This window comes from Hyperoodon ampullatus (assembly GCF_949752795.1).
Source record: "Hyperoodon ampullatus genome assembly, chromosome: 2".
NCBI lineage: Eukaryota > Metazoa > Chordata > Mammalia > Artiodactyla > Ziphiidae > Hyperoodon > Hyperoodon ampullatus.
The window spans coordinates 53,691,285-53,705,005 of NC_136915.1; the positions used below are offsets into that span (position 1 = coordinate 53,691,285).

The 13,721-nt window shown below is 36.4% G+C and overlaps 1 protein-coding gene across 1 annotated transcript in view; it reads left to right on the forward strand.

The window, feature by feature from the left end:
• The window catches only part of PATJ (PATJ crumbs cell polarity complex component), a gene marked incomplete at its 3' end in the record, with an annotated part of 366,093 nt that overhangs the window by 12,807 nt on the left and 339,565 nt on the right, over positions 1-13,721 (forward strand). The window contains exons 4-7 of the mRNA XM_079698741.1: positions 1,719-1,913; positions 3,238-3,377; positions 8,936-9,131; positions 11,126-11,254. Of these exons, the coding sequence (XP_079554867.1) occupies positions 1,719-1,913; positions 3,238-3,377; positions 8,936-9,131; positions 11,126-11,254 (660 nt within the window). The remainder of the gene's footprint in view (positions 1-1,718; positions 1,914-3,237; positions 3,378-8,935; positions 9,132-11,125; positions 11,255-13,721) is intronic.

Here is a 13,721-nt window from a genome sequence, read left to right on the forward strand (position 1 = left end):
CAGGCTCCGGACGCGCAGGCTCAGCGGCCATGGCTCACGGGCCCAGCCGCTCCGCGGCATGTGGGATCTTCCCAGACCAGGGCACGAACCCGTGTCCCTTGCATCGGCAGGCAGACTCTCAACCACTGCGCCACCAGGGAAGCCCTGTCTACTCTTAATTCAGCAAAGAGACTGTATTGGGACTTGTGACCTGTGGGTAGCATTGGCATGGATAGTTTAAAAATTTTGGTAATAAATTTTGTGTTTGGTTTTGGAATATGGTTTTTGTACTTATTTATGTAAAGGTCAGATGCTTTCAGAATTCTCAACATTTTCTTCAAAATTACAGGACTCATATCACCTCGGCTTAGAGTGACGTAAATTAAGAGTTTTAACTGTCCTCTTGGTTGTTCTCTTTTGGGGTCAGGGATGGCAAATTGATTTTAAATCATCTATTCTAGAAGCTGAACTTGAATAGTAGCTATCTTATAGATTAAATTTGGGCAGAATTTTAAATGTAATTGAAGTTAATGTAGCAGAGTTGTTATGTGAAAATTAAAATTTGGAAAAAAAATGCTTTTTGCTGATAAACCAAAATGCCTATCCATAAATATTTAGCAAGTGATTTTTGTATAACTAACTAAGGATTAAATTCTGCACATATGTCTTACTGTGAATTTCTGTCTTTAGATCAAAATTTATACCAGAATATTAGCACTCCCCATATTGAAGGTTAGATTTCTGTATTCTCTGATCATGGAATGAGTACATCACAGCAGTGAATGCTGTTGGTAGGAATAGAAATTGGGAAAGATCACTACAAATCAATCACTGTTACTGGACTAAGAGTGGACTTAACCAGCCTCTTCATCATAATAACAATCTTTTATGTTTATATAGTTTGCAGTTGTTATATAAATAATCATATCATATTCATTCAAGTATAATATCCCCGTGATTTTTTTCCTGTCATTGTTTTCGTAGAGTTTCTACGGGTGTTGATTTTTTCTATGAAGTCCTGTTGAGATTTGTTCTTGATGTTACCTTTGTTCCATTGTGTTGGCACTTGTTTCAGCCAATGATATTTTAAAAATTAACTTCCGTTTTCCTTTTTCCATAATTACTGGATTTTCCCCCAATTTTTTTTTAATTAGTGTTTAAGTGACTCTGAAATTCATCTGCTACTAATCTTGGGCAAGTTACTTAATCCCTGTGTGCCTCAGTTCTTATGTTCACAAAATGAAATAAGAATATCTCCTAGGGCTGTTGTAAGGATTAAATGAGATATTACGTAAGAGTTTTGGTATAGTACTTCGCTTATAGCAAGCATTTAATAAATACTGAGTTATTTTTGTTATATACCACCTGCAGATCTTTTGTGCCTCTCCACATGGAAATGTATAGATAAATGCAAAAGGGCTCAGTGTCTTACATGCGTGTTTATATGACTGAATATGTCTGTATCTGAAGTGTAATAAGCTGTTGAACATGCTATTAACTTGAGGTAATTGTAGAAGGCAGGAAATGAGAACAAATTAAACATTTTGTGTAATACTAAATAAAAAATTTATAGCCTTATAAACACAAGTTCATGTATCTGTATCTTATTTCTTTCGTGTGTATGTATTTAGCATGCCATTATTCATGTGATGAACAAAAATAATATTTAATAAATAGAAATATTTTTTGTCTGTAGGTTTCTGTTGATAATTTTCTCTCTCTTTTTTTTTCTCCAACAGCTCAGCCATCTACCCTCAGATTGTTCAGCCAACTTTGATTTTTCTAGGAAAGGTTTATTGGTGTTCACGGATGGTGCCATTACTAATGGGAATGCCCATAGGTCCTCTAATAACTTGACTGTATCTGGGTTATTTCCTTGGATCCCAAAGTTGGGAAATGAAGATTTTAACTCAATCATGCAACAGATGGCTCAGGTAAAGTTATATCTTGTCATGGGAATATTTAGTTTTATTTCTTCTATTATAGGTTAAAAAAGAAACCTACACTCACTCTCTTTGCCTTTAAAATGTGTTAATCTGTGTTTTGTTTGCTTGTGGTTTTATACTGTTAGGAGGAATTGATACTATTTTCTAATATGTGTGTTGGAAATTTATTTGTTTAAAATTACATAAGGAAAATATCCATGTGTGTGGTGAGGAGAGTTTTCAAGACACTGACTCCAACTGACACATCTGTACACTTGTAAGGAAAAAGATTCTTATGGTTTTGCTCATAGGAGGAAAATTAATATGTCTACCAGAAGTGAAGTAACTCCTTTGAAACTATTTTAAATTTTATGTAAAAAAGAATTAATGGGAGTTAGAACTAACATAATTTGGAAAATCTAGTGAAACATTTGAAAGAGTAATCCATTTTATTCTTAATACCTATTAAAAATTAAATAATAGACAGTTGAATTTTTGGATGTTAGTTTTCTGTTTGTTCAACATACCTTCTAACAAGTATCCAAAAAAATGAAACTTGAATTTGAAAGTTAAAAAGAATCTGTTTAAGGTGTAATAGTTAAATAATGTTCTATACCTAATTCCTTTTTTGATCTTACTGCTCTATACCCTTAATTTGACTAATAATTATTTTTATGTGATGCTTTTATTAGTTGATTACATTTATGATGTTTTCATGTCATAAGTGCAATTATTAGCCAAAGTAATAAAATACTTGTTTGTCACAGGTAAACCCATTTGAATGGTGGCCTTTCTGCAATCTTTTGAATTAACCTAATAAAATGGAATATTAATTTATCATGATAGAATTAAAAACAGAACCCTAAAAAATGCAGCTTCTTCTGACTTAGGGCCCAACATTAGTATATTTTTGATAAATCTAATTTATTTTCCTCGTTTAAAAATTTATTTTGCTTCAAGAGAATTTGAGAAATTCCGTGTTCAAAGTAATTTAGAATTTACTGTGGGAAAAGACATTTTTCTCAGGAATTTTCATCCAGCTAGGAATTCATCTCATACTGTGAATGAAGTGTGAAAATACCTCTCTAATTCCCTGAGGTTGCAGAACACTGCCCGTGCCCTCTTATGTTCTCCTGAAAATAATCAAGTGAGAGGATTTCCGTAAATAATTTATTACTGAAATGCTGAGTTTATTTGGTTTTCTAGAAATGACTTAGGAGAAGTTATTTTGGGGCTATTCACAAAATAGAAACTTCAGTTCTTCAGAAACAGTGTGTTTGTTAAATGTAAACTTCACTGACTTTTTTTTTTTTTTTAAATCCCCCTTCATTAGGGCCGGCAAATTGAATATATAGATATAGAACGGCCCTCAACTGGAGGCCTTGGATTCAGTGTGGTGGCCTTCAGAGGTCAAAATCTGGGAGAAGTTGACATTTTCGTGAAGGAAGTACAGCCAGGGAGTATAGCTAGCAGGTGAGGAAGGATGTTCATTTTGTGTTTTGCTAATTTTTTTTCTGACAAATTCTGAAAACATTATTATAAAGAGAATAAGAAACAAGTCATACAAAACAGTTGACAATAGCAGCAACATTTTCTCTTCCTATGCAGTTTTTAGGCCTTTTGCAGGTATTCTCACATATACTTGTGGCAGCAGTCTAGCTAGTAGTATCATTAGTCCATTTTATAGATGAGAATGCTGAGTTTCAGAGTTTCAGTGGTTTACCTATAGTCACAGAGCTATTAGTGCTGGAACCATGATGTGATTCCAAGACTGTCCAATGGCAAAGCTAGTGTTCTTTCTACTCCATCACACACTCTCACAATTGAGCGTGATATTTTAGCTATGGTCTGATCAATAAGATAGGCACATTGAAATTCACGTTCTGCATACTATATTGTTTATTTATTAAAATTTTTTTAAAATTTATTATTTATTTACTTTTGGCTGTGTTGGGTCTTCATTGCTGTGCACGGGCTTTCTCTAGTTGCAGCAAGCGGGGGCTACTTTTCATTGCAGTGTGCGGACTTCTCACTGTGGTGGCTTCTCTCGTTGCGGAGCATGGGCTCTAGGCCCGCGGGTTTCAGTAGTTGTGGTGAGTGGGCTCAGCAGTTGTGGCATGCAGGCTCTAGAGCACAGACTCGGTAGTTGTGGCGCACGGGCTTAGTTGCTCTGCAGCATGTGGGATCTTCCCGGACTAGGGCTCGAACCCATGTCCCTGGCATTGGCAGGCGGATTCTTAATCACTGCGCCACCAGGGAAGTCCTATATTGTTTATTAAACTTGATATTACAACAGCTTTTTTGGTGATCATAACACACTGTTGATTATTTCACTTATTGTCAATGAAAATCCCTCTCAAGTCTATGTGACCCGCCCACCCCCACCCCCAGCCCATTGCACTTGTGCCTGGGCAGTATTTTTTTAAGGGTTGTGTGCAAGACTTGTATTTTATTTCTATTTGATTTCAGATCTTTAGTTTATTACTCATTTAAAAAGCACAGTATTCATTATATTACTGTTGCCTGTTAGAAAACTAGCAGCAGTAGCATAACTATTACAAAAAATTTCTCAGTTAATAATATATTTTTGAATTCACATTATCCATTCTTGGGGATCAGGGTTATAGTCTCCCCAACTGAAAGTTCAGAAATAATGGATTTTCATGACTTTGTATTATTCTACCATCTAATGTAGCATTTCCTCAAGTTTGTTCTGAGGAGCCATAGGAATGGTCAACTATATTTGAGAAACTCCTGTTCTTGGAGATTGGTTATACGTACTTAGGGTAATCATATAATTTACTGTCCAAGTTGGGACAGTTTTGGGGGTGAGAGGGTGTGCCATTAATAATGACACTAAGATAGCAGGTATAAACTAGGACTATTCTGGCAAACCTAGACAATCCAGGGTAAACCTGAACTTAGAGTCACTTAATATTAGCTTCTTTAATACTATGAAGTCCCTTGACAAAAAGCCTATTTAACTTTGATTGGCCTAAGTTTTCTTTTTAATTTTTTGAACTTAAAAATCATTATTGGGATATAATTCACATGACATAAATGTCACCATTTTAAGGTGTACAATTCAGTAGTTTTTAGTGTATTTTCAATGTTTCAACCTTTCTGTGGTCCATTCTTATGTCTCAGTTACTCTGTACTAATAGTTCTGTAAGTACAAATTGAGATCAGCACTTCCAAAAAGAGGAGTTTCATATTTGAGTGTGTAAAGATCCTTGACCAAGGCCAAGGAGTCAGGTGGCTTCCCATAGGCAGTGGTGCTTGAAGGGAGATTTGAGAGGTGATATTGGAGTCCGCAGAGGGCAGAAGGTATCAGGGAGAGGAATAGACGCTTTACTGGTAGCCCTGGTAAACTCCATCTTTGGAGTATGTCTGGTATTTACCTGGTGTGGGAGCTTAGTGCAAGGCAGTGTAAGAAGGGGCTGGAGAGAGGAAGGGGCCAGCCATGCAGGACCTTCCAGATCATCTTAAATGGTCTTCCTTTCTTCTGAGGACTTTCCACATAGAACTGTGTTATTTTATGAGCTTGCCTAACCCCTGTTGGCTCTCAAAGTCATGGAAATCCATCATTTCTGAATGTTGCAATGGAGAGACAAGAGCTGGTTTCCCTTTGAATGGAAAGGGGAATTCAACTGAATTGAATTGAATTCAATTATATATATAGTATGAGAGAGTTAAATTAGAAGTAATAGTAGCAGTAAAATGAATACTATTCAACTTTAGAATGCATCAAAATCATATTTTCCAGGAGACTTCTCTGCAGCTTGTTTATTTTGGGTTGAGTTTATATTTCCTAGGCAGATACTAACTGGAAAGAAATGAGATGTTCTGGAAGTCTACTGGGTAGGGGGAAAGGTAGATTAAAATAGATTGATTCCCAGAAAAGAGAAAATTTGAGTGTGAGTAAATTAAGGACTGACTTATGCAAAAAAATATCAAGGTTAAAAAGTTTTAAGAGTAACTTATTCATTTGGGATTAATTAAGAAATTTCCCTTAATGAACAAGCTGTGAATAGGAATTTAGGTGATGAAGTTAGAGAAAGGACAATGTAGGAGATGGGAAAATGGAAGGTATTCCTGGATATTGTCCTGTAGTGGTCACATTTAAAAATAAATGTTTCTTGGCACGGTTTTTGAAGGCGCTAGCCTCCTGTGTTCCCTCTTTGCCTGGCAAAGAATACAACTACTCTTTCTCTTTCCTCCTTTAAAAAAATAATGTTTCTTAAAAAAAAAAAAAGCAGTTTCTTTAGGACTAGGGAAAAGTTCACAAGCAACATTCGCAATTTTAAAATTATATATTTCAAAATGATGAAAATCATTATGAAAATAATACATGCCTATAATATAAAATATAGAAATATAGTTACCCCTCCCCCCCAAAAAAAAGCTCTTGGACTTTGACCACCCTGAGACAACTATAGGAAATACATTAGAAAGTTTTTTGTTTGTTTCTTTATTTGGTTGCGTCAGGTCTTAGTCGCGGCAGGTGGGTTCCTTAGTTGTGGAATGTGAACTCTTAGTTGCGGCATGTGAACTCTTAGTTGCGGCATGCATGTGGGATCTAGTTCCCATGCCAGGGATCGAAACCGGGCCCACTGCATTGGGAGCGTGGAGTCTTAACCACTGGGCCACCAGGGAAGTCCCTAGAAAGTTTTCTTTTCTTTTCTTTTCTTCTTCTTTTTTTTTTGGCCATGCTGTGCAGCTTGTGGGATCTTAATTCCCCAACCAGGAGCTGAACCTGGGCCACAGCAGTGAAAGTGCGGAGTCTTAAGCACTAGACAGCCAGGGAATTCCCTAGAATGTTTTCTTTTTATAAAGACAATGTCTTAGAATATATGCAATTTTATATCATTCTTATTTTCTAATATAACATAAGCCTCTCCTAATAGTCATAAAAAGATATATAAGCAAGATTTTTAATGCAACATGGTCTATTGTGAGAGCCACCTACAATTTTGGCATAAAAATTGAAATATCCAACTTGTTAGTTCCAAAGAAGAATCTAAAATGTCTGAATCCCTGTCCTCAGAAAACTTAAAATCTAACAGGGAAGGATATAGTTAGCTCTGTGGACAGCATACTTAGTATAAATGGATGTTCAGTGAGTGATAAATAAGGGCTCAGAGCACCATGATAATGAGGTGAGTGATGAAGGGAGAGAGAGACAGAGACGAGACACTCAGTTGCAACGTGGAGGGTGGATTGAATTTGGCTGAGCAGAGTGGAAGGGTTTTAGAGATGGAGAAAACCATTTACACAAAAGCAGGAAATACCAGACATGTTTGAGAGGGAAAGAGTAAATCAGGATAGTTGGAAAAGAGGTTTATATAGGGAGGAAGCCAAGTTGGAAGAGTACTTTGGGGCCAAATGTAGAGACCTTTGAATACCAACCAAGTTTACATTGTGTCCTCGAGGCCAGAAGTTAACCAAATTCTGGTCCATGATAAAGTTTTGCTGAATCTGCTGTGACCTGAGAAAAAATAAGGACAATATAATGGAATTTTCATAATTCTAAATTTATGAGTTAGACTTCTCTGTTCTGAGATGAATCCCTTCTCAGGGAGATTTTTTTATATTGAAGGTTAAAGATATTCTTTTATAAAATAGTCATAACAAGAGTTTGTTTACTTTCCTTTGACTCTCTCCTTACTGGTCAACAACTATAGATAATCATTATATACTTTCCAGTTGGGGAATACTAGCATGAAGAGAGCCTAGAAAAATAAACCTTGAGGAATTTTACAAATTAGGTTTTAGGTATTCAGATAAGGATCTCAATTGGATGGTTGACATTGGGAATAGAAAGGAGGAGATGGTGGTGCAAGAGAGATAAAGAAAGATAAGAAAGAATTGTGGTGATAATGAAGAAACAGGAAGAGCTGGAGGGGTGTATAGGAGATAATGAGGTCAAATACAGCAAACTAGAGTAAATCCTACTCTTAGTATGCACTTTAAGAAGTTAAAGAGTATGGTTTAGAGTCAGACTACTTAGATAAGATGCTAAGCTTGCTTTAATTTTTTGCAGGTCAAATTTAACCAAGTACTTTAAAAGGTGATTGTGAGGAATAAAGGAGATAATGCCTATAAAGCATTTAGCACACTTCCTAGCTCATAATAAGTGCTCAGTAAATATTAACTATAATAGTACTTTTTTTCTTAAGATTTTGCTAATTTCTTTTAAAAATTTCATTTAAAAAATCCTTTTTATATTGGTTAGCAGTTGGGAAATTTGTGATTGGGACAGAGAGAAGGGCTCAGATACAGATTTGGAAATAATCTCTATTGATTTTCATGGAGAGTTTGGCCTCTGTTGACAAATGTAAAGGACAATGGGGAAGTAAAGGACAATGGGGATGGGATGAAGTAAAGGACAATGGGGATGGGATGGGATGAATCTGTTAGAGAGGAGGTTATTGGTGAACGTATAGCCCTGTATGGTACATGCAGAAGTCAGATTGGAAGGGGCTCAGGAGTACAGGCTTGGTGCCACAATGAGGACAATGTCCATACTTGCAAAACCTTAGCAACAGGGCCCTATACATTGTTTTTGCTTATTTTTCTAGCCATGTGGCTTTTAAAATGTGTGTGTGGGGCTCCCCTGGTGGCGCAGTGGTTGAGAGTCCGCCTGCCGATGCAGGGGACACGGGTTCGTGCCCCGGTCCGGGAGGATCCCACATGCCGCCGAGTAGCTGGGCCCATGAGCCATGGCCGCTGAGCCTGCGCGTCCGGAGCCAGTGCTCCGCAACGGGAGAGGCCACAACAGTGACAGGCCCGCATACCGCAAAAAAAAAAAAAAAAAAAAAATGTGTGTGTGTAGGGATGCACTACTTAATTGGTTAATTAGTTAATAAGTGCTTTAATGAAAAGCAGTCTGAAGAGCTCTTTTATATTATACAATTAAATATTTCAATAAATGTACTAAGTGAAGTAATACCATAATATATAAACTACCTGAATAGTAGATTTTAAGAGTCAGGCTATTATGTCACTTAAAATTTTCTTATTTCATCAAGGGATCAAAGGTTAAAGGAAAATGACCAAATATTGGCTATTAATCACACACCACTGGATCAGAACATTTCCCACCAGCAAGCAATTGCATTGTTACAACAAACCACTGGATCTTTGCATCTGGTTGTGGCCAGGGAACCAGTCCACACAAAAAGCAGCACTTCTACCAGCCTAACTGATGCAAATCTGCCTGAAACAGTGAGTTGCAAATTTGGAAAAACACTTAATTTTGAATTACGCCTTTGATTTTAAGAAGTGTAAAGACATTTAGAAAATGTCGTTTTATTTGTCATAGTTCAAGAAAGATGATTATATCTCCAAATGCAGCATTAGCATGTTAAACAAGATATTTCATGGGGGGTTTTGTTTTGTTTTTTCAATGTCCTATGATTCTCCTTGTTTAAGATTATTATTTAATATAGGGGGCAGATTGTAGTATTGGGTATAATTTGGTGAAGGAAGGAATTCCTTGGTGATGTAATCACTTAATTAAGCTGGGAGTTTTTATTAGAGATTTACTATTGAGTTTTAAAATTAAGATTTGGTTATTTGTTTCAAAACATTTTTTTAAATTGGGTGTTTATGACTAAATTATGGATACTGCACAATTATAGAAGTTTTTCTTCTTTTCATGTAAGGGTGTATACTGAACAATTTAAAAGAATAAAAGTTTATGTTCCTTTGGGAGTCTTTAAACTTGCTTTGTAACATTTTACGGATTTTGGCCTGCATCTTCAAAATGCAAGCTAATAAATCTTATTTTCTTATAACACTAAGTGCTAGCTGATTTATTTAATTTCCATTCATTGGACAAAAGAAAAAATAGACTGGGTACAGTACAAGGTCACAACACTAATGTATAGACATTTTCCCTGTTGTAATCAGTAATATTTATATAGCACAATTTACATATAAATAGAATGAACAAAGTGGGAAGTTGCTTAACATAGTGGTTAAGAACAAGGGCTCTGGAGTCAGGCTAAGGTGGGTTGAGGTCCACTTCTTACTTCGTAAGTGAGTCTTACTGGGCAGATGCCTTGACTTCTCCATACCTCAGTTTTCTCATCTGTTGCTTGGAACTAATAACAGTTTCTAGTTCACAGAGATGTGAGGATTAAGTGAGAATACATGTGAAGAGCTAAACACAGTGCTTAGGGCAGAATAATTACTCTATGAATATTAATTGCTGTCCCTAATTTAGGCATTTTTAGCAAACATTGTTGCTTCCTGGATACTAGGTATTGTTCCAGGTGTGAATTTATTAAATAGTCCCAATATCTCTGGTTATTTTAACATTGCATAGTAACTTTCCAATTTAGTGTAATAGAAGAACTAAGTAATAAGTATGCCCTAATGTCTTGAGGGGGAGACTTTTGCTCTGCAGGCGCATTATGTGAATTTAATGCATACTTCTGATGGAGCCTGCTATTAGAGGAAAAATGCTTATGTCTCTTAGTCTGATTTGTATAATCCTATTGCTAATATCTTCAGTTAGGCCTACCTTTCCTCTCCTTTATCAGAGTCTCTTCAGTTATTCTGGTCACTCTGTGTCCTCACAATCGCATGCTTCACATTGCTGCTAGATTAATCTTTCTAAACCACTGCTTTATTCCTGTCGTTCCCTCTTCTAAAACCTTCAGTTATTCCCACTTATCTGAGGCTAGCTTTGCTCTTAAATTTCCCTTTTGCTTGAATGTCTTTTTTCTCTGTAGAGCAATTAAAATGCTACCTTCTCCTTGAAGCTTTCCCTAAGTTTTCATTGGATTTGACCTCTTGTCTCTACATTCCTCTCATCTTTATAATATTTTATGATTCTCTTTTAATTCAGATAAACACATATTTATTGGTTCCTATTAGGTGCTTGGCACTGTGCTAGGTATCAGGCATAGACTGGGGAGTGAGACAGTGTGTTTCTGTCCTCTTAGAGCTACAGTGTCCTGTGGTCCAATATTCTGTCTTATATTTTAATTGTTTATGTTTTAGTTTATGTCTCTACCGGATTATAAAATCTGTAAAGGCAGGGACCATATGATCATCTTTACGTATCTCTGAGCCTCTAGAAAGTTGACTTGATTAATTGTATGAATATTAAATTTTTTGTCTACCTGTTACCTTAGTAATTACTGTATTGGTAAGCGATGAATGTATATGCTTTGCTAACACTTTTCTTCTTACTTGCTATTAACTTGTAGGTTCATTGGGGCCATATTGAAGATGTTGAGCTGATTAATGATGGCTCTGGATTAGGTTTTGGAATAGTTGGAGGAAAATCGAGTGGTGTAGTTGTGAGGACTATAGTTCCTGGAGGATTAGCAGATCGAGTAAGTTGACCTTCTTTGATTTAATTTTGGTTTTATACAATTTAAATTGTATGGCTTGAAATGTAATTTTATAACATGGGTTACTAGGATATATGTTTCCATGACCAGAATTTAAGTATAGCTAAAAATGTTTTTTTCTATAACTGTTAATATACACTCACTCTGCTTTATTTTAAAAAGCTCCTAAATCAACATTTTTGGGGGTGGTTTTCTTTTTTTTTTGGCCTGTGATTGACAGTCATCTTGATTCTATCAAAAGACAATATTTTTTATTGAAAGGAATCATTAATGGGTATTGTATTCTGAATATCTATATTATTTTCTCCCAGTGTATCTTTCAAGGTCCTAAATGTTAAAATCAGATGGTACAGTGATTACAAACTTTTATCTCAATATTGTTTGTGGTAAATTTCACTAGAATTACAAATTTCTGGCATTATAAATAAAAATACTACCCTTCATTATTTAGCAGTGTTCAAAGTGAAAGTGGGCCATTTTAAAACTTATCAGCTGTTTCTGCTTAGTTTTACGTTGAAGAAAATGTTAAATACTACATTGAGTTTTTTAAAAGTAGTTTAGAAATTGGAAGCTACTTAATACAGTAATGAGTTCATATTATATAGACTGTCCATGATAATCAGAATGATTTGTAAATTTTACTGATTAATGTCTAGTCACATGTAAAATTTATCCCTTCTAAAAAACATATAAAGTAAAAATGAACTTGCTGTGCACATGCAGCTTTGAGGCAAGTTCCTCAGCTTTCTATTTCTAGTCAAGATTGCTCCACCTTGGGTTAGGACTCCGTGCTTCCATTGCAGGGAGCACAGGTTCGATCCCTGGTCAGGGAACTAAGATTCCGCAAGCCATGCGGCCAGGCCAAGAAAAAAAAAAAGAAAAAGCTTGCTCTACCTTATACAAGGTGGAGCTATTCCTATTATCCTTTCAGCAGCTAAGTGTATTTATTTAGCATAATGGCTCTCAGAGTTTTGTCTGTGGGTCCCTGAGTCTTTTGCAGGGGGTGTACAAGATCAAAACAACTTACATAATAATACTAAGATGTATTAGCCCTTTCACCATGTTGACGTTTGCACTGATGACACACAAGCAGTGGTAGGCTAATCCTGCTGGTGGCTTCGTGTGAAACAAGGCAGTGGCACACAACTGTACTAGTAGTCATTGCATTCTTCTCCACATGTGCTTGCTACTGCAACAGCAACAATGCCAGTCTCACTTAAGAAAGTGCAATAAAAACGAATTTAAGTAAATATGACCTTTAAGCCCATGTCTTTTTAATACCATGTGACAAAATCGGATGTACCGTATAGCACTTCTGTCATGTACTGAAGTATGGCGGTTTTCTTGAGGGAAAACATTTGTGAGACAAACTAACCACGTTTTAATATGGAACAGCATTTTAATTAAAAAAAAAAAAAGCACAACCTACTTAAAAGTTTTCATGAATTATTGACTTTGGGTATCAGACAATTATAACATGAGTCCTGTTACCTATCTAGTAACCTTTAATACTAAGAAGGAATCGAACCAACCAAGGATTGGAGAGTAGGCGTGGACTACGAGGAATTTTTTTTTTTTGCGGTACGTGGGCCTCTCACTGTTGTGGCCTCTCCCGTCACGGAGCACAGGCTCCGGACGTGCAGGCTCAGCGGCCATGGCTCACGGGCCCAGCCGCTCCGCAGCATGTGGGATCCTCCTGGACCGGGGCACGAACCCGTGTCCCCTGCATCGGGAGGCTGGCTCCCAACCACTGCGCCACTAGGGAAGCCCTATGAGGAATTTTTAGTCTAGAATAATAAAGACCCAGCTTGGGGCCACTGAACAGCTGGTTATTCCCAGTAATTTTGCTTTGAGTGTGTCTGTAAACTGGTATTTTCCTTATCCTTAAAAATCATTGATGAGGGCTCTGGAAATATGAGGATAGGATAGATGTACTTATACTTAGTACCTGTAATTCCTTGCGGCAAAGAGCAATTTTATGGTTCTAGTAATATAAGTTATATCTTTATAAAAGCCTTGCAATATTCTTACTAGAAGTCAAGATAAAAGAATACCAAATCAAACTAGCCAAGGATCTAAGTTATCCATCTACTGATTTTTGGTCAAAATACAGGATTAGGATTATTTTCCTTTGGAGATTCAAACCTGAGACTTGCCATGAGGTTGACATTTATTTATTTTTTTCTTTTCTTTTTTTTAATGTGCATTCTTATTGTTTATTTATTTACTTAACATCTTTATTGGAGTATAATTGCTTTACAGTGTTAGTTTCTGCTGTATAACAAAGTGAATCAGCTATACATATATATATATCCCCATATCCCTTCCCTCTTGCATCTCCCTCCCACCCTCCTTTCCCCACCCCTCTAGGTGGTCACAAAGCACCAAGCTGATCTCCCCCTGCAATGCAGCTGCTCCCCACTAGCTATCTATTTTACATTGGTAGTGT